Source organism: Quercus lobata, chromosome 2 (genome assembly GCF_001633185.2).
Source record: "Quercus lobata isolate SW786 chromosome 2, ValleyOak3.0 Primary Assembly, whole genome shotgun sequence".
NCBI lineage: Eukaryota > Viridiplantae > Streptophyta > Magnoliopsida > Fagales > Fagaceae > Quercus > Quercus lobata.
The window spans coordinates 63,925,512-63,947,507 of record NC_044905.1 but is presented as its reverse complement, the minus strand read 5'-3'; the positions used below and the strand labels follow the sequence as shown (position 1 = coordinate 63,947,507).

Sequence of the window (21,996 nt, the reverse complement as noted above, 5' to 3'; positions counted from 1 at the left end):
TTTATGACTATACCCCTACCTGGTGCTCCCTCCTCAGTTGGATAGGGTAGGCCATCGTGCCATTCCCCAGAGAAGATTAAAAAATCCTCCTTTAACCCTTTGTTTGATGTAGGGAGGCATTGGATTAACCTTACTTCGGGATACCTTAACTTAAGGTAATATCCCTGTCCCGTTAAATGGTGTAGGTTGTATACTTAGTTCACATCATGGTGGGTTAGATTCAAGTTCATTCTCTCATTTAGGGCTTCTATACTCCTTAGTACCTTGAACATATTTGGGGCGCATTGTGTGGGAGATAGCCTAAAGAACCTAACATAGTTCCTCGTGATGTTACCCATGGGAATGGTCATCCCTCCCTCTATGAAGGCGATCATTGGGATGACCACCTCTCCTGTTTTCCTAGCATCTACCCATTCCCCCTGGGTAGCGTATCTCATGCCCACTGTTGGTGGGATCCTGTACTTAACCCTAAACCTTTCTCTATCCTCCTCGGATTCAACTAAACGCTTGAACTTACCCATTTTCTAAGAAGTTTTGAAGAAAAATTAACAAGTTTGAAACGAAAACTAAGAGGGTTCAAGGAAACTTACAGGTTTGAAAAGAAGGTCCTCGGACAATTTTTAGTATTTGTAGACGCACAGGTAAGTGAGAGAGAGTAACAGGTTCAGTGTATGAGCTCTAAGACTGTGTGATTGTTGAAAGTAGGAAAGGGAATTGATTTGAAAAGCTATTTATAGTGGCACAGAAGTTACAAGCGGGAAAATTCCTGCTCGTAAACCTAGGAAAATCCTCCACCGTTGGATTTACATTTTGCTGTTGAACGTGGGGGACAAAAGTGCCGCCAAAATTTAATGATGGCACGCTCTGGACGCCGAAGCGTCAGGAGCGTGCCTTGAGCAGATAAAAAGGCATTTGGGAGTTCGGGTAGATAGGGTATAACCATAAACGGGATGGGTTGAGGATATCAAAATCCTTCTTTCCTCCCGAGGAGTCGAAAAGCAAGATTTTGAGGGGCTATTGTGGGGGCCAGTCAGCCAGAAGGTACTATTAAAACTGTACGAATTAGGCCTATGGCCCAATTCGAGGAGATTAACTAATCCGAGGATGGTCAAATAAGGTTATTATGAGAATTGTATAAGAAAAAGAAATAAGGATTGTATATGATAGTCTAAAATATGTCCGAGGATAAAAGTCAACTCGGAAACAGAGATCCGAGGTTAGTAAGAATGTCTTATCATCCTGGAAATCCTTCAAGGTTGCATCATGATTAGAAATCGGACATTGGATAAGGGAAGAGTAAAGTGAGGTAACAAATATCTTCAAAAGCTGCTACCTCCACATTAAATGCATTCCAGCTAATTCTCTGGCTACATTAATGTGGAGGTGATACCTGAACAGTGGTTAAACAGCCTTACAGCTGCTAGTTAAAGGTGCTGGGTAGGTGTTGGATGGGACAATGAGGAGTTTCTAAAAATTAACCTACACGTGTATGGTAGGGATGATACCAAAATTATAGTCTATAGCATGGAGATGTGGCCTAAAGGAGAGGGATGGAGAAGTCAAGAAATCTTTGTAATAATCTTTGAACTCTTGTAACATTGATCATCAACTAGATATTATAATATAGCTCCTCAGACTGTGCCGAGGAAATTTTTTCTCATTTTACTTGTGTTTGATTCTCTTAAATAAACAACTGTTATTGTCTTTCTTACCAAATAGAACTAGTTCTTTTACCCACGCTCTACAAATTCATTGTTTGGGCTTATTGGGCTAAAACCCAATCCTCATATATTGGGTTCAATCCAAATTCAGTCTTTACAAATTTTATTGAAAAATTCATATTTTCACAAACTTACCTTTTGAATTCCTGAGAAAAATTGTATTTTTTTTTTTTTTTTCATTTTGGTACTACGGAAATTATATATATTACATTTGTGATTATCCCTATAATAAATAAAAATAAGATTATGAAATACATTACTATTTATTAAATCAGTCCAAATTGCAAAAAATAAATTTAATGAGACCACCCTAAAAATATCATCTGCGAGTTCACGACTAGTATATCTAAAAGTTAAAGCATAGTATTTATTGTTGCTATACTTATATTGAGTCATATTAGCAACCATATTATCCACCTATTTACAACTCTCTCTTTTATTTTTAACTCCTTTTCTTCTTATTAATTCTCAACTTATCGTTACACTTTCACTAACATTTCTCATTCCTTTTACACTTTTATCTCTCCACTAGGACCACTACTATCTACCTTAATATCACTCTTCATCTATCATTTTATCTTCCTTTATTTTTGTCTTTTCTTATTCCCATCCTCTTACTATAAATTTGCAATTATCTTTCACATTCTATACATTTTTTCCCACACAAAAATGTTATCTCTCTCGCTCTCTCTCTCTCTCTCAATTTTTTCATTTTTAGTGGATCTTTTTTTATAAACCTAAAATTAATCAACCTAAAGTAGAGTTGCAAGATAATTATATTGCAACTCTACTTTAGGTTGATTAATTTTTGTGTTATTTAGAACTCTACTTTGGGTTGATGTGGTTTAGTTTTGTGTTTTGATGTTCTTATTTATTATTATTTTTTTTTTTTTATATTTGATTTTATAGATGTTATCATGTTGCATTAAAGATTGTATATGCGAATACAATGTTATTTTATTACATAATATTATTTAGATAATTTGATATTTATTACTGTATCTTTTATTTGTACTCTTTTTCTTCTCATCTAATTATTTTCTATAAGTTTTTTATTATCTCTTACATTCTCTCCTGGAAAAAATGATTACTCTCTCTCTTTCTCTCTCTCTCTCTCTCTCAATTTTTTATCCTTTCTTGCAACTCCACTTTAAGTTGATGAATTATTGTTTTTTTTTCATAACTCTATTTTGAGTTAATATATTTTGGTGTTGTATTTTTTAGTTCCCCACCATAGGTAGTCTCTCTCCCTCTTATAGCTTTGGTTTGATTTTTGTTTGAGTTAATACTTTGTTATTTTGAAAGTGAGAATTTGAATTTATATCAAAACACAATATTGGCTACACATTTAAATGTGTCTATCAATTCTTTGAGTAATATTTAAAAGTAATTTCTTTATGAGTTTTGATTATCATGATATTCTCATTTAAGAGAATGATGAATTTGAATAATTTATTTGAAACTTAAAAGCTTTAGTTGTGTAAAAAAAAAAAAAAAAGGCATACCATAACATAATTTCAAAGAATATGGACCAGCTCATAAATGAATAATATCAATCAAACACGAGAAAAATAATAGAATGATATATTGATAGAGATAGAAAGATGAAAAAATAATTTTAGAAATTGTTTAATTTTTAGGAAGAACCAATTATCTTTAACAAATTTTAGAGAATAAATTATAAATTATTCATAATTACAAAATAATTATCTATTTCCCACGCATCGCGTGAATCTGCAACTAGTAATAATAAATTAAAACAAGTAATTTTTTTTTTTTAGTCTTTTCGTTAGCCTCAATAACTAGTTCCCATTTAACTTATTTCAAAGGGATATTTCTTATCTCTATAAAAAGAGATTATGGATTCCATCTTGAGAATATGTGTTCCCTCAACATTACGTGTGGTTACCCAACATACTGAGGCTTTGACCATCAATATTAGATCTCACTCCTAATATATCAAAGTAACCTACATTTCATGATTGCGTTCACTATCCTCTCAGGATTGAGAGTCTATGAAATTAGAAGTCGTGAGATTAATTATTCAGGTGACAGTTGTTAATTGAATAATTAATCTCACAGCGGTTTAGTTTAATATGTCTTAACACTTAAGATACATCAACACATCAACTAGAAGTCTCTACTTCCATAATCATGACAAATTATCTTAATTGACGTGTTATAGTCTTCATAGATGAAACGTCCAATTTCATCACCGACTACGAACTATATTTTGAGTTTACAAAGAACTTGTGATTTATATTTTTTGTGACTAAATCACATAAATCACATACAATGCATCTCAAGGACTATGATAATATCTCATTAGTTCATTTATAAATAGTCTCATATAATTAAACAATTTAATTATTTATGACATGCCAATAAATTGAATTTTAGGGCATAAACCCCAACATCTCCTTCGATCGGACCTTCAATGGGCAACACTTCCTTGGATTCAATCTTGGATCAGCAACACCTCGTTCGATGAGATGAATTTTTAATTGAAAAGAAAGAATATAATAAAAAAAGAGTATTGTTTCTTTTCAATAAAGGTAATAGTTCAAATTCTTTATGCAATAATTTATTATTGTTTTATAAAAACTACGTATATAAGTAGTAAAATTTAGATACAATTATATATAAACTTTATAGTTTGATATTGTTTTCAAGTTAAAAATTGAAGTTTTATATGCACAAATGGATCTTATATGGTTTATAATTAGTCATTTTATATATGTTTAAGCCAAAAAAAGAAAAAAAAAAGAGTCTTTTTATGAGTTTAAAAAAGGACACACATTTGTGTGTGTGTGTTATATTTGAGGTTTATTAAAACTATCATTGGCAAAAAAAAAAAAAAAAAAAAACTTTGATTATGTTTAATGCAAATCCAAATTACTTATGTTTTTCTTGTAGTCAACATCTTCTTTGGGTCTTCGTCGTCACCGTCCACCTCTTTTTTTCCACTTTAATTTGGATACTTTGTACGTCCTTGTGCTTTTAATGATCTTTTGTCCAGACATTTCCTCCATTGCTAGGTCATCTCTCTCTCTTTAGTGGGAACACATGCATTATTCTATGGTAAGTTCTGTATTTTAGCAAATTGACTGACTATACAGAGAGATCACCAAGGCAAGGAGAAATGGAGAATACAAATGTCAAGAAGGAAGAAGTTGCTGGTAGAAGCTTGATAGACAAGGTGTTCTCTTGGTCTTTCAGGGATGTTTGCAATAAAGATCTTTACAAAAATCAGGTTGGTGTGTTTTCCTTTAGTCGTAATTCATAATGGTTAATGTATTAAGCATATATATACACCCTATATGAGTTTTGTTATGTTATTGATTCTACCCAAAAAAAAAAAAAAAAATTATGTTATTAAGCATAAAAAATATGCAATAGCAAGTTTTTATTATTTAAAAAATGTAAAGTTGAAAGGAAAAGCACTCATATTCAGAATGGTGTATCTCAAAGTCCTAGAGTTTTAACTTTTAAGAAGCGTAATTTAGGTGCCATTAATGTATTGTAATTTGTAGGTGTTACTTAATTTACATTCGTTTTGAGTGTATATTTACACATATTTTGAGTCTGACAGCTACTTCAATGGGATCTATTATTCTGATCGGAGGTGAAATTACCAAATTCCATCATGCTCGGCGCCAATGAGCACTTGAGAGTAAAAAGAACTTCGCCATTTTTGATTGAGCCAATACTCTGTTTACCTTTTTTACTCACTTATCAGATACTAATCCAGAGTCCATGCTCACTGCTAGAAAATGAAGTATGAGATATAAGAAAATATAAAAGTTAGAGCTTTCATTTTACTGGATGAAAAGATGCATATCATTTGAGGAAATTCAAAAAATACGTTCGACATGCATGATTAGATTCAGTAATGGAAAAACTTTGCCCTTTGAAATCATCATTCAGTTGTTTGATTAAGTTTTCGTTATAGTGAATTACTCATAAGTAATAGCTACGTTTTCAAAAAAAATATTGACTACCACTTCCGAAAAATAGGGTTGTAAATGAGTTGAGTTTTGTTGAGTAGTAAATGTTTGAACTTGGCTTGACAACAAATTTAAAGTGTTCAAGCTTTTACCAAGCCTCCAAACAACGTTTGAAATTGAGCTCGTATATAAGAAGTCTAAAAACTTGAGCTCAACTTGGCTTAACTTTATTCATTAAACAAGCTAAGCTTGAGCCCAATATCAAGCTCTAGAACTTGAGATCTAACACAAGTACATTATCAAATGCTTAAATCTTCAAAAATCCCAAAAAAAAAAAAAAAAAAAATAGAAAGGAAAAAATTAAGGTGGTTGGGGTTTGAATGAGTGGTCCCAAGTTGCCACATGTATATTAAGATATGGGTAATGAGTTTATTTATTAAACTCATATCAAGCTTATTATCAAGACCACAAATGAGCTTAAGCTCGGCTTGCTTTATATTGAGCCCTATTATTTACGAGTCTGTTCATGAACGATTGTTTTTTTTGCTTTGGTTGTGCTTGTTTATTAAACAAGCCTAAAAATAAGGCTCAAGCTTGGTATAAACAAGCAAATATGAATGAACTTTTTATTAAGCCAACCCAAGTTTTTTATAAATGACTTAGTTTATTTACAACCCTAGCTAAGTCAAGAGCTTTGTAATTCAATTAATTGGGTTGAGTGGGACGATTTTGGGTTTGACCCAGCCAAGAATAGGTCAAATTAAGATCTGGTCAGAAACTTGTTGAACTAAAAAGAGTTGTGAAACCAATGAATTAACCTTACTTGGTTTTTGATGAATCAAGTCACCTTGGTATGTCTCTTATTATTTTCACATGCAAAAAAATTAAATAAATAAAATGTAATTTGAGCCTATTCTTTTTTGTCTTCCTTTCAATTCAAATATGAGAACAAAGGAATGAAGACAATAAAATAAAAAAATAAAAGTTAAATAATACATAAATTCTACTATGTTGTAGTACATAACCAACATATCAAATTTTGCTTAGAAAGACATAATCATGATAGGATCACACATCACACATGAGCTGGATAGAATAGTATTTGTTTAACCCAAGAGATTTATATAAGTTTAAAAAGAGTTAAAAAAAAACAATAAAATCTTATATAAAATAATTATCACTGAAAATATATTACCCAAATTTTACGAAAAAATTTGACATATTTAATCTTTTTCATATAAATAATAATCTACATAATGATTTTTAGTATTTTTATGTAATATAGATGACTAAAGAAAATTTAATTTAAAATCTAATTTTATTTTTAAAAAATGAATAACTGAAGCTTCCTCCTATATAATTTCTTTTACATAATTTTTTTTTTTTAAGTTAGAAAATACTTAAAAAATTAATAAAAAAAGGTTGAGTAGAAACAATCAAACAAACTCACAAAAATAGAGGTGTTTTGAATGAAAAATTTCTGTAAAAGTTGATGGTTGAATGCAACGATAGAAAATTGATACCACTGACGTGAAGGGCTTGAACTTGAGTATATGTGCACCAACTAATAGACATGAAGGAGCATCGTATGTGAGAGATGCAGTATTTTTGGTGTGGTCACCCATCACACGCCTACACAAAGTACCTATTGGAAAGTCTAGTGATTATTCTCATGAATACATAGATGGTTTTTTACGCTTAATTTTTTATTTTATTTTATGTTCTTCTCACATTTTCTAAATCGTGTATTATAACTTTAGCATTATCAAGGAATTTTGAGCCCTCCATCTAATAAATGATCCTTTTTCTTAATACTAGCCTCTAGCCTCCTCATGCTCTCTCTTTCTCTCTCAAGAATAAAATCAAAAGAAAAAAAAAAAAAAAAGATAAATTACAATAAACCCACTTGTGATTAAACCTGTTTTTACATTGTGTTTCTATAGTTCAAAACTTAATACTTTCGCAAAACTTAACACTTTTGCCCACATGAGATTATCTCCATTTGTTCCCTGTAATCCATTAGGTGGGCAAAGTGTTAAATTTTGAACTATAAGTAAGGTGAAAATGAGCTTAACCACACCACACGTGGGTTTATTGTTATTTGTCAAAAAAAAAGTAAAAGGTGAAGCTTGCAATACAATGGTAATTGAAGAAGATGATAACTATCCAAATCGTGTGCCAATTTTAAGGATGTTTTTTCTCTGTCCTTATTTCTTAATTTTTGGAGAGTACGTGAAAGTGGACATCAAAGAGTCCCATTTCAATTATGTACATACTACATATGTTGATAGATTCATTAAAATCTTATTGTTTATTTCAAGTGCTTGCCTGTTTTACTATACTATTGTTACATGTCATGGTAGAGATTTAGGGTTTAAAATTTAGGGTTGTCTAATGTAATTTCTCCCTCTGCATTCTAGAGATTTGACATAAGATCAATAGAATTTCAAGTGATTTAATTTTCTTTAATCAATTATTTATGTTTTAACTTTCCATTCAGTGATTCATATGCTGCTCACACAAACATGTATAAATCTTTTCTTCTGAACCATGATATATAGACTCATAGCTGTGACATCATTCGTTGACAGGTGCAAAGGATTCCAGAGACATTTTTGTCCATGACAGAGTACATGAATTCATTCATGGATCCATTAATTGAGGAAGCCCATACTGATTTATTCTCAAACATGACAGCAGTTCGTCGAGCACCTGTTTGTAAAATACATTCTGTTGAAGAATCTAAAAAATTTAGACTCCCCAAAGACTTGTTTTATGAAATTAAATTCAATGCAGCTGAAGATACTAAAAAAGATACAGGATCCTATGAACCTGAAGTTGGTGATCTTATTGCCTTGACAGATTTTAGACCAAAATCCATTGATGATTTGGACAGGCCGACAAGATTTTATCTTATTGCTTATGTTTATGGGACTAAAGCTGAAAGTTCTGAAAAGCTCCAAATACTGGCGTCAAAGCGTATTAGGACTGAACCAAACATGCAAAGGAACATGAGAGAAACTTTTCTTGGGAGGAAGAGAGAAACATTTCCTACAAATAAGAAGGAAACACTTCTCGCAGTTTATCTTATGAACATGACAACAGTTGTTCGAATGTGGAGAGCAGTGAACTCGGACCTGGAAGGGGGAAACAGGAACATCCTTAATAAAGTAGTGCAAAGCAATGCAGCAGTAAGAATCATATATCATTTTGTTCTTCAATGTCACACACATAAAAATATATGCTTCTTTTTAAAGATTGTACATGTTTACTGGTAATGGTGTTTGTAAATTGTAGGCCTTGCACATGTTACAGAGTGATAAACCTACTTACTGACTTCATTACCATTACATTTTATATTTATTTCTTACAGGATGAAGAAAATTGTACTACATGCTTCTCTGAAGGAAAATGCAGTCCTTCCAATTCGTTTATATGTGATATAATTTCCTCTTATAATCTAAATAATTCGCAAGAAGCTGCAGTTTTAAGCTGTGTTGGTTTGAGGGACTGCTATCATCAGAATACTGTCAAACTGATATGGGGTCCTCCAGGGACTGGGAAAACAAAGACTGTTGGTTTGTTATTATTTGTTCTCCTTAAAATAAAGTGCAGAACACTAACATGTGCTCCAACTAACAGTGCGGTTTTGGAAGTTACAAAAAGGCTGCTGAGTCTGGTTAGGTCACTAAAGTATGGTAAATATAGGCTTGGAGATATAATTTTATTTGGGAGTGGTGAGCGATTGAGGATTGATGGTTGTGATGATCTTCGTGATGTATTTCTTGACTATCGTGTTAATGTGCTTCGTAAGTGCTTTACTTCATCATCTGGATGGAAAGATTGCTTAGAAGTAGTGATACGTTTTCTTGAGAACCCTAAATTGGAGTACAATATATACTTTAAAGAAAGAAAGAAGAAAAATGTTGAGGTTGAGGATGAGCTCAAACAGGAGGAGAGTACTAGCAATCCAGTAAAGGAAGATGATGCTACTATGACATTTGAGGAGTTTGTAAAGAGGAAGTTCATTTTAATTGGTAAGTCACTGAAGTGTTGTATGAGTGATTTATATACACACTTACCAACTTCTCTATTACCATTAGAGGTAGTGAAGGACATGACTAGAGCTCTGAAATTGCTAACATCTCTTCTAACTTTGTTGTGCAGTCTCAGTACTGTAGCCAATGAAGGGTTAGAACATGTTCTTAATGACTTTGAAGACATTGGAAGCAGTGTTGGTTGCTCTTCAAAGTTAAGTATCACCATAAAAGAGTGCCTTGATGTACTAAGGTCTCTTTCTCACACGTTCTCTGTACCAAATTTAACTGAGCACTATGCAATTCAAAAATTTTGTTTGGCAAATGCATGCTTGGTATTTTGTACCGCATCAAGCTCTGCTAAATTACACACAGAAGGAATGACACCATTGGAATTGTTAGTTATTGATGAAGCTGCTCAACTTAAAGAATGTGAATCAGCCATTCCTTTACAACTGTCTGGTCTCCGACATGCTATTCTCATAGGAGATGAGAGGCAGCTCCCTGCTATGGTTCAAAGCAAGGTTTGAGTCTTATCCTTGTCGTTCCTTTGTCTTTACAAATTATGAATCTTCCACTTAGTTTAACATATTTTGAATGTGCAACTTTTAGATTTCCACGAATGCTGAATTCGGAAGAAGCTTGTTTGAAAGACTAGTCATGTTGGGACACCAGAAACACCTTCTTGATGTCCAGTACAGGATGCATCCATCCATCGGCTTCTTTCCAAACAAGGAATTCTATAACAACCAGATTTCAGATGCTCCAAATGTCATAGAAAGAGGGTATGAGAAGCGTTTTCTTCAGGGCAACATGTACGGCTCATACTCTTTTATAAGTATAGATCATGGAAAAGAGGAATTTGAGGGAGGTTACAGTCCGAAGAATATGGTTGAGGCTGCTGTGGTCTCTGAGATAGTTGCAAATCTTTATGAAGGTATGTTTTATTGCTTATTACTCGAAGTTCTTATCCATAAAAATTGCTGCCAGAAAAGCTTCTAGACAAATGATATAAATTCCTTTACCTTTTCCTTTTCTTTTTTGGTTGGCCACAGAATTTCTTGTCACAAAGAAGAAGGTTAGTGTAGGAGTTATATCACCATATAAAACTCAAGTTTATGCAATTCAAGAGAAAGTCAAAAGATATAGTATATATTCTGACAGTGGCTTCTCTGTGAGTGTTCGCTCTGTTGATGGGTTCCAAGGAGGTGAGGAAGATGTGATAATTATCTCAACTGTAAGAAGTAATGATAAAGGATCAATAGGTTTCCTTTCCGATCTCAAAAGAGCAAATGTGGCCCTGACTCGTGCAAGGTATTATTAATTTGTTTATACCAGATTGTGCCTGCAACTCAAAAACGTTTCAGTTTCTCTCTCTTTTTTTTTTTTTTTTTGGGTGGTTTTGCAAATTAAAAGACTCCAATTTTTTCTGTATCTGTAGGTATTGCCTTTGGATATTGGGGAATGGGACGACTTTACTCAAGAGTGACTCTGTTTGGAAGAAGCTAATCCTTGATGCTAGGGAACGGCAGTGTTTCTATAATGCAGAAGAGGACCAAAAGTTGGCTCTGGCTATTACAGCAGCTTTAGTTGAGCTTGGAAAACTTGATATTTTACTCAATAACGACTCTCTACTGTTCAGAGAGGCTAGATGGAAGGTACATGCAATGCATTATTTATTATTAACGTGGGTGTTTTGAGCTCTTCAAGCACTTAACTATTCCCTGAGTGTGTGTAGTCAACTGTCTCACACACACCTAGTCATGAGGGAAAATCCCCTATTTGTCTGAAATATATTTTTCCTCATTGACTGGTGTATATATTCTCGACTGAATCAAAGGCAGAAGGTTGGAAATATGACTTTCTAGAGACAAAATTTTCCTCTTTATTTTCAACAGAATAAACTGGTTTAGATAGTAGACTCTTTAATGGTTTTGAACTTATCTGAATTTATATGATGACTTTATTAGTTCCTAAAACATAAATCAGGTAATCATTATCTACATTACTATACAGGTTATCTTCAACAATGATTTCAAGGAGTCTATACAGAGAGTTAGAAATTCAGAGATTTGTAAGGAAGTGCTTTATGTGTTGCAAAAACTTTCAAGCGGTTGGCGTCAGCCTCAGGAGGAGAGAGACCCCATTGTTCATGATGGGCCTTCTTCTCAACTTTTAGAGATGTCCAAGGTCAGCGAGCAACTGAATCTGGTTTGGAATGTAGATTGTCTCAAGGAGGATTTGAATTACATACAGATCTTGAAGGTTTGGGATGTCGTGCCATTATCTGATATACCAAAACTTGCCAAGCGTCTTGACATCTTATTTGGGAGATATAGAGTGGATGAGATGAATCGCTGCAAACACACATGTGTTGAGGGGTATTAGTTTTTCTGAATTTGCTTTGAAGATATAACAAAAGTAACTAATATGAACCACACTTTAAAAAACAAAAAACAAAAAATGAATTATTTTGAATAGATTTCACTCATCAATTAACTAGTATGTTGCTCTCAAATTGTGACTTATAGTTTAATTAAGTCTAAAACCGCATAAGCTCAAGTAGCTGGCTGTCCAGAATCTGTTCCCACTGCTCATCATTTGAATTTGTTACAGGAGTTTTGTTGTTCCAAGGAGATGGCCAGTGGATTCAAGTAGTTGCTCAGAACCTGATACTGTGTTGTCTCTCTCAAAGGACCTATCCTCAGTGAGTCTAAGTGATAAGCCAGAAACATCAACTGCAATTTATAGGTGAGTGAAATACAGCTACAAGACTTACATTTAAGTTTTCAACATTGGTTTTCCAAGGCAATATCTCTTCTGCAGAATCACTTTAATGAAAATAGAAATTGAAGATAGTATAATTAGTCATATAGGTGTAAAATGTTATTGCTCATGCAGTATGCCTGAGGTACTGATTAGAAGCTCAAGCTGACTTGGATTGCTTCATGTATGGATAATCCCCGCCACTTGCTCAATTCTTTGACTTGGTTAAAAAGAAACTAAGAAATTTGTAGAAATTATCCGAATAAGACACTCGATATACCCAAAAGAAAAACAAAAGCAAAACTAATTTTTACATACGAACTTGGAATTGAAGGGTTATTCAAAGGACTGATTATTATATAAATGAATGTCAGAAATCATTTCAAGTCAAACATGGAGAATAAATCTGAAGATGTTGAATTTAAGCAAAGGTGGCTTGACGATTGATGAAGCAAGATTGCCTTCGTTTTGAACGATGGATTTGGATGCATTTCCAAGCCATCTTTCCTGGTAAGTGTCATAAGTTGATACATGATGTTCCTTATGCTATTAAATATTGGAGTACTACAAAAATTGAAAGATTGCCTTCATTTTTTTGTACACTTGTTGATATTGTAGATAACATTAATGAAACTGATGTTACCCTAATCGGGCTGTCTTAGATGCAGGTGGTACCATGCTAGAGTTAAGGGCTCAGCCATTACACCTCAAATGAAAGCTGGAACCATGGGGAAACTGCTTTAGACATATCATAGTTTCAAGCATTCCCTTTTGTATAATTACTAGTTGCAGACGCATGTAATGCGTGGGACAATTATAATTTTTTGTGCCAATATTTATTTATTATTTATTTTTGTTCAGTAACAATTTTGGTGCTTTGTAAAACCACACAGCAAAGTCATCAACATAGCTTGCTTCGTGTGGCCTTGTTTTATTATATTAACTATTTTGAGTGCTTCTATGAAAATATATATGATCATTCTTGTTAGAGAATGGAGAGGACAATAAATTTATTTATAAATGAATTTCTATCATGGTATATATGTTGAATAACTTATACAATATACATTACAAGATTGTAAATTATGATACTAAACTTAATATCATAAATCTTTAAATTTCTTATCACTTTATAAAATAAAAAATAAAAAATTTTCCTTAATTGGTCTTCAAATTCAAATTATAACATATCAAAACACTAAAACTTTGTAATTTACTCAAAAACTAAAAAGAAGTACTACGTTCACAACATTTTCACAATAAATTAAAGGTAGTAAGTTATTATTGGTTCTAATTTGAACCCATAATTGAAATTACTTTTTTGCCCACTAATAATAATTAATAACAACTTGACACTCAGGATTTTGTTATGAAAATATTGTGGACATAATATTTCTCAAAACTAAAATACTAATATCAGCTAAGGTAAAAAAAGAAAAAAGAAAAAAGAAAAAAAAAAGAAAAAGAAAAAACATAAAGATAATACCACAAATCATTAAATTAAATTAGCCTCATCACACGCGCTTCGCGTGTGCGATGAGGCTTTTTATTTTTATTTTTTTATGTTGTCATAATTTTCATTCATTCTAATTTGAGGTTTACACATTTTCTTGTTAATATTATGCATTTAGAACTACTAATACATCTAGGAGTGTTAGGAGGCTAGCTTCAAAAAATGAACAAATATTACATGTTTAATTTTATAAAAAAAAAATGTTTTTATTATATATATATATTTATTTTTATTTTGAGAATCTAATTTATAAGTGAATAAAACAATTTGAAAATCAACAGGAGAGTGACCCTATTTTTTAAGCAATATTTTAGTGTGAGTTAGAGTTGTATTTTTACCGGATTGTCCTTTAGTTTTGTTTTTACTTAAAGATAGGTAGAGTGACCCTATTTTTTAAGCAACTAGTAAGTTGCCCGTGCGATGCACGGATAATTTTGTAATATTTTATATAAGACGGTTTTGGATAGTGTCGTACATATATTATAAAAAAAAAAAAGTAAACTAAATTAGAGTAAAGAAACACATACATTTTGAGATATTAAATATTAATTTAGTAGTTTCACTGCATATTTATATTATTTTCAAGGTAAGATTATTATTATTTTTTTAAATCATGAAACCAAAAATAAATGCAAAAAAGTAATGGGACCATGAAAATCAACTAATTTGTATTGTGTTCACATATTTAATACTATGAAATAAAAGTTTGTCAAATTCTCTCACTATCTTCCACTCATCGATAGTGCAACGTTAAAACATGGTGTGGGTAAGTGTGTATGCATATGTCTTATAGATGATTTAAAACCATGGTAAAATATGGCTTTACATTGCGTACCAAGTATTCTCTCTACTTATATATCCAAAACAAAAACTATCCAACCAAATGACCCAAACCTAAATCATATTTAATCTCCTAATTTAAAAAGAAAAAAAAAAAAAAAATACCCACAGGGGTTTTGAAGTCTTGATGGTGGTGGGAGGCCAATATGACGAAGGCGGCGGCCCCTCAGATTTCTCTTTTTCTCTCTTTCAAATGTTTTGTCAGTCTCAGGTATTTTATTTTGGTAATATGTATAATGCGTTTTATTTAACAACACACAACATTTTTGTGTCTTTCTATCTCTCTCCAAGGCCTTATTTGGTTAGTTATTACTATTAGTCCTTAATTATTATTATTTTTTTGCTTTTTTTAAAAATATTATAATGGTGAGTATGCTAAAAGACATGAAAAAGAGAGAAAGGTGTGATGTAAGCTTAGGAAATTAATGAGAGATTAATGAGATAACAGTAAAATAAGTTAATGTAAACTTTTGAGTAACAGTAAAAAAACCTTAATGAATGAGGTAAAAAATGTTAAATGCAAAATTAGAGCGTCACTTGGCTAGACCTCATACACTCCTGCATGAGATCTCCATTTTATATATATATATATATATATATTAATGATTATTTCTTTATAACTTCTAATCACTAATCAGCATGAGTCTTAAAAAACGTTGTGATAAGACTTTATCATACGTACAAAATAAGCATAGATTTTTTTTTTTATCTTTATTTTTTATTTTTTAAAAGGGTATTGCTATTGTGTTCATCCTTATAAGAATTTAAGCACAGATTAAATTTTCATTATTTTTGACAATTTTTCTTTGATTCCTTTATAATTTATATATTGTGTTGGTTTACATGAATTTTTTCTCAAGCTTTCAAAGGATGGACTTTAGATAAGATGTTCAACTTTTATACGCCAAGCATTGACTATAAGTCTTGTATATGGAACAAATTAAGATAAGAAATTAAGAATATGGTCCATTTTGGTTGGCCTTAGCTTGATTTTTCTAGACATCAATTCTCTCTCTTGCTGAAAGTCCCACTTATTTTAGGTGGAAGTTTCATTGATTATTACTTGTATACAAAATTCCATGATCATTAAATTTGAATAGGACCTTACTAACCTAACCAATTGGAATATGATCAAATTTCTTCCCATCCACACTAATCGTTGTGTACACTCTAAATTTTTTTTGCACCTCATAATGATACGTTGTGGAAAGGTGTCATCCAAGTCCAACATGATTGAGAGCTGTAGTTGAGACTATGGCCTAGAAGCTTTACTATTCAATACTTTGCAAGAAAAATTAAACACTCATTTGATGTAACAGGAGACTATGGAATTTGACACTGTATACACTGGGATTTGTTCTTGATGTTGTGAAATTGCTGTAGGTACTAAAAACTTTACTTTGATTAGTTGGCAAGTCATGTTCTTTAAATGTGAAAAGTCTACAATGGAAAACTTTTATGTTCCTACAATAAATGTTTTGGAGAGAAAATTGTTAGCCCTCTCATCCCATTGGGACCCCCCTATTTATACAAAGGAAAAATGGTCCAATATTCCTTAGTGTGACTTAGTTACATGGAATTTTTGTGCAATTGTGCCTAGATTTCTTTTAAAAATTTAATTATAATTTTAAACTCTAATTTGGTGATTTTTATATGATTTTTGTGGTTTGATTTTGATTTAGTAAAGACATATTAATCAAAAGACATGAAGGTAGAGCTATTAAAGAAATATGTACTTTCAGATTAGCAATTACCGATGGCCAATGCAGTATTGTCATTTGTGGTTGTGGTATGAATAAGTGGTATGTTGTTTGGGGGACTAATTGAGGCAAAGCAATTAACCATATTAAAAGGGAGTAGCAACTTTTTTTCTTTCACCTTTACCATTTGTGGTATGTATATGCCTTTTTCACATATGCTCAAGTGAAGTACCCATTAGGATTTCCCTTAATTATGATAAACATATTAATTTTTTTTTTTAAAGGATGTTCTATATTTATTGAATGATATATATATATATATATATACACACACACACATATTGTTTTCCTTGAGCTAAAGTAGTTGCGATGGAAGTGTGGAGTGGATGGTTTTTTTTTTTTTTTTTTAGTCCTTGAGTATTTTGGGTTGTTTCAACTAAGTAATGGCTCTTCTTAGGCTCCTAAAATTTTTGGTTTATTGATTTTGCTATCTATAACTTAATTCTTCTTTACCTAATAAAGTTTTGAATTTTTGTTAGTACATTTTTTTTTTCAAGAAAATGAATAGAAATCTCCCTTCAAGTTCATGCTCATGCTAATGTTTATATTTGTATCTTTTGCAATACTCAATAAGTTGTTTACTCATTTTGTGAATTATCAATTGTAGTTAAAAAAAAAAGTATAAATACAATACTATTCAATTAAACTAACGTGAAAAATCAAATCTATTAGATTAAAAAAATGGACATGAAAATGAAAATTTCACAAAAAATTTCTTAAATAGAAATAAAATAATTTTTACTCAATATTGTTTATCAAGCAATCATGTACTAACTAACAACATTCCAATCATTACGTGCATAACAAGGTGATGAAATGGTTGTTCAGTTTATTTAAGAAATGTGATCTAACTAATAGAAATTAAAAAAATACAATAACTTTCATGCGTAGTCATGAATTATACCTTTATGTATATCTTATGCATTTTATGAGTTTTATTTTATATAAATGTATTTCATAAAATTAACAAAATTTATCATAAAACCCTCCATTGTATTTTTTTTTAAATCACTACATAAAAATGAAAGAAGTTTTTTTCCCAAAAAAATGTCCTCCAGTCATAATATTTACCAAAAAATATCATACCAAAAAAAACCGTGCAACGCATGGGCCAATAACCAGTCTATATATATAATTAAAGTCAAAACTGAGAGAAAATCCAATTAGATTCTAAATTAGATTCCAATTACTGTCTAATTTTGTGCCATATGTCCAATTTAAGGTTTTTTTTAAAAAAAAAAAAAAAAAAACATTGATTCCAAATATCGATGGACTCTCCATTCCAAATACATTGCAATATACTAACTTTTTTTTTTTTGATGAGATAGTGGCTCCTAAAATAGGGCCATATATGGGATTGTGATTTCATGAACAACATGTAATCTATATAATAATAATAATAATAATAGGTGAAGCTGAGAGAAACTCAAATTAGAATTCCAAATTAGAGTTACAATTTTGCACTATGTGTCCTAAATTATTTATTCTTAAAGAATTATATTTCTTAATTTTATAATCAAATTTGGAATCACATCATAAATATTCATCTAAATGAGTTATTAATTACAAAAACATAAAGAGTGTAGAATAAATGAATTGTAAAAAAAAAAAAATACTTCACAATAATAAATAAATAAATAAACACTAACAATTTACATTTTATACCTAATACAAATTTTTTTAAAGAGTTAACAAAATATAAAAATGATTATCAATTGTAACGACCCAAGAAAAACCCTTAGCCATATCTGCGCTATACCTTAAAAGGACTAGTCACAATTGAGACTCCTTGCAATTGTTAATAAAGCCTAGTTCAACTCAGTAAATACCCGATGTGGGACTGATCATACACCCACACACATTACTCAATCAATCAAATTGGGGCATCACAATCTCCTCCATTTAAATCCCTAACGTCCTCGTTAAGGCCCACTTTATGGAGTAGTGTCTTCAAGTCCACACGAGGTTAACGGGTCGGCTCTGATACCATATGTAACGACCTCACCCCACCTATGTAGATATTGTCCGCTTTGGGGCTTCATACCCCTTACGGTTTTGTTCTCTCCCAAAGCACACAGCAGTGGGGAAAAGGCCTCTACTCATTGAAGGGAGGTCATTCCTTATAAACACATTCTCATGTGCTTCCCTAGGTGATATGGGATTCCATAGAATGCAAGACCCCCCTTTTTGGGTCACTATATCAATAGTATTTAAATTATATATATAAGAATTATATTATGTATATTATTGTATATCTTTAAGTGTATCCATGCATATACATGGGGTTACAAGCTAGTTTTAAATAAAGTGATGGTAGGTTGCTATACATTTATATATTGGAGTCTAATTTTGAGCCACGTGTTTAATTTGTGTGTCAAGTGAATTATTAGGTGCAAAAATCAAAGAGTCTAAATTCAATTAGATTCTAAATTGAAATTTAATTGGAGTTCAATTTTGCACCATGTGTCTTATCTAATTTTTTTAATTTTTGTAGCAAGTGAATTATTTGGTACAAAAGTTGAAGAGTCTAGATCCAATTAGATTCTAAATCATATATATAATTGTGATTGCTTTTAAATATACATGTGCATATGCACGGGGTTATGCACTACTTTTATTAAATGGATGTATCAATTTTTAAACACAAAATAGAAAAATAATTAGGAAATTGATTTATTACCTTGTTGACATGACACTAATTATATTCATTACCATGTTAGTTTACAAGATTTTTATAATATAATCGGTAATAACTTTAACTTCTTAAAAAAATGATAATGTAAAAAATTGACATTTGGCCTTTTGTTTTGTTTTTTTTTTTTTTAATTTTCATTTTAAAATTAGGTAAATAGTATGTTTTTTAGATGATGTTCATGAGAACTTTAACTAAAAAGTCAAGACTTAAACCCCATTTGGTTGCTGAGAAAGCAGAGGAAAAGAAAAGAAAAGAAATTTTCAATTTCTGCTAATAAAATGACATCTCATTTACTTATGGAGATGCAATTAATATATTTTAAAATATTTTATTTTATTTTCTAATTAAGGACACCTGATAATTCAAAGGATAGCTTAGATGGCATAAAAATATTATTTTAATATTAATGTTATATAAATCAATTCTTTTCATGTACCGCTTAATAATAAGGATTATTTTGACACAATACCAAAAGTTTAGAAACAAAATTGTCACGTTTAAGATGTTAAAAACCATTTTGATACATAGTATAAGTGTTAAAGACTAAAACGGTAATCAAACATGTTTTTTACATATTTTTATTAAAGATTAAATTCTATAAGGATGTGGTTTAAATCCCGAGTTTTACACCCTTCAATCCCAACATGCCACATCATCTTATCACGTATTAAAAAATAAGCACAACCACGCTCAATCAATTATAATACTCATCTGAAAATTCAACCAAATTGAGAGTTTATTAAGACGTTATTAATTGTGGTATTATGTACTGAATTTTAAGTAAAAAGTTGATGTGACATCTCTTATTAGATAGTGTAAAACGTGAATCTTACACCCTATTCTTACCAAATTTAGGCTCTCTTTATTAATATACTCAAAACATTTTTTTTTTATTAGCTAAATTTGGAAACTAATATCCTGTTTGGTTGTAAGGGAGATGAAAAAGAAAGAAGAGAGGAAAAAGTAAGGGAAGGGAAAGGGAAGAAGAGAGAGTTGTACATAGAAGGATTGCATTAATACAATTTCTTCAAAAGCAAGGTCTTCTTTGAAAAAATAATGGGACCATCTGAAAGATTGTGCTAAGAAAATTTCTAGAACACAAACTTTTCTCAAAATTATGGGTTGTGAGAAAAGTATGAAACTTTATCAAAAAATAAAAAGTATGAAATATTGGCGAATTGGTCAAATTGTGTATTCTCACTTTTTAATAGAAAATTGAAAAAGTGAAAATGCTTGGGACCATCACGGCACATATTGATATAGAAAAACTTAATGAAAGAGGTAAATTAGAGTGCCACTTGGCAAGATCTCATACACTCCCGTATGAGGTCTCTACTTTTATATATATTGATGTTTTAGTAGGAGTCAGAGTTGTATTTTTACCGGACTGTCTTTTAGTTTTGTTTCTACTTATATATAGAGGTGTAGGGGCAATTTTGAAGTAAAAAAATAAGGTTCCCAAACAGGAGAAACCCCTTAAATAATAGTATAGATAATTAAAAATAGTAATATAACTTTTTGTAATCTTGGATTGAAATGAATGAAGTGGACCGGATTGGACAAAATGGACCGAAGTGGATCGAATGAATCCAATAGACCCAAATGAACCGAAAGGACCAAAGTGGACTGAAATAGAGCAGATTGGACATTTCTGGACCGAGTGGATCGAATTGGACTGAATAGATGCAATGGATGGAATGGACCAAAGTGGACCCAAATGGACCAAAGTGAATTGAATTTGAATGCCCGTATTATTAACAATCCTTGACATTAATTTATAGGCAAATTTACACATTTGCATACTATTTTATGTTTTTGGGAAGTAAGTGATAGAAATTTATTGAAGTATTGGAAAAAGGATTGAAAATAAAGCATCACAGTAAAGATTTTGTTTATTTTTTATTTTTTTAAAAGAATTTGGAATGTAATTTTTTATATATTTTTATTAGTCATTACATAGCATTGAAAATACTACAATATTTCCCCATTAAAGCTTCGCCTTGCATGCAAAATTGTTTTTTTTTTTTTTTAAGCAAAATTGCATGCAAAATTGTTAAACATAGGATTTTGTAGATATTGTGTATCATTTTGTTATATTTAGTATATACATGGTTGAACATACGATTTGTAACTTTTAATAAATAAGATCATCATGAGTCGTGTGCCCTAGTGGTATTACCAATTCTTTGTACATGGATGTGAATCTCTCCTCCTCACTTGTAAGCAAAAATAACTTCAATAATTAAGATCAGTGTTTAACTAGCTTAGTTTTCAATATTTCCCCATTAGAACCATGGTCAGCAGAATGGGAAATCTAGTCTTGAAGCTCATAATGAACAATATCTAGGCATCCTAATATTGCGTAGAATGTGGCAAACCATTTAACCTTCTTTTAAGGTTTCAAAAGAAAATTTCATTAAAGGGATGATTACATCAAAATACAATCATCCTTGAACGAAAAGTGGTTTTAGGGTTTTAAGAACGGGTGTAGCCGCGCAGGCATGCCATTAGTTTCCCTCTTTCCTTTGTTTTACTTCCCCAATAAACTAGGGTTGGGATTATTCATTTAGTACACCACACCAAATTAAGTTTCATATGTAACTACACGTTGCACAGCAATAAAATAAAAACAAAAACGTATAGAATCAATTTTAAAAGGGACAAATAGGTCTGTAATCTGTACATCGTTTTATACAAGATCAATGATACACGGTATC

At 31.2% G+C, this 21,996-nt stretch overlaps 1 protein-coding gene across 2 annotated transcripts; it reads left to right on the top strand.

Moving 5' to 3' along the window:
• Positions 1-4,668: 4,668 nt before the first annotated feature.
• On the top strand, positions 4,669-13,466 carry LOC115976186. Of its 2 annotated transcripts, none has more exons than XM_031097334.1 (10): positions 4,669-4,974; positions 8,260-8,859; positions 9,042-10,229; positions 10,318-10,642; positions 10,761-11,019; positions 11,147-11,363; positions 11,722-12,086; positions 12,322-12,456; positions 12,846-12,981; positions 13,140-13,466. In XM_031097334.1, exons 1-9 carry the CDS (start codon positions 4,864-4,866, stop codon positions 12,916-12,918), a joined length of 3,273 nt encoding a protein of 1,090 aa, XP_030953194.1. In that variant the 5' UTR covers positions 4,669-4,863; the 3' UTR covers positions 12,919-12,981; positions 13,140-13,466. The 2 variants fall into 2 exon arrangements, with proteins under 2 accessions (XP_030953194.1, XP_030953193.1); XM_031097333.1 differs by having other exon boundaries at positions 13,134-13,466.
• The last annotated feature ends 8,530 nt before the right edge of the window (positions 13,467-21,996 follow it).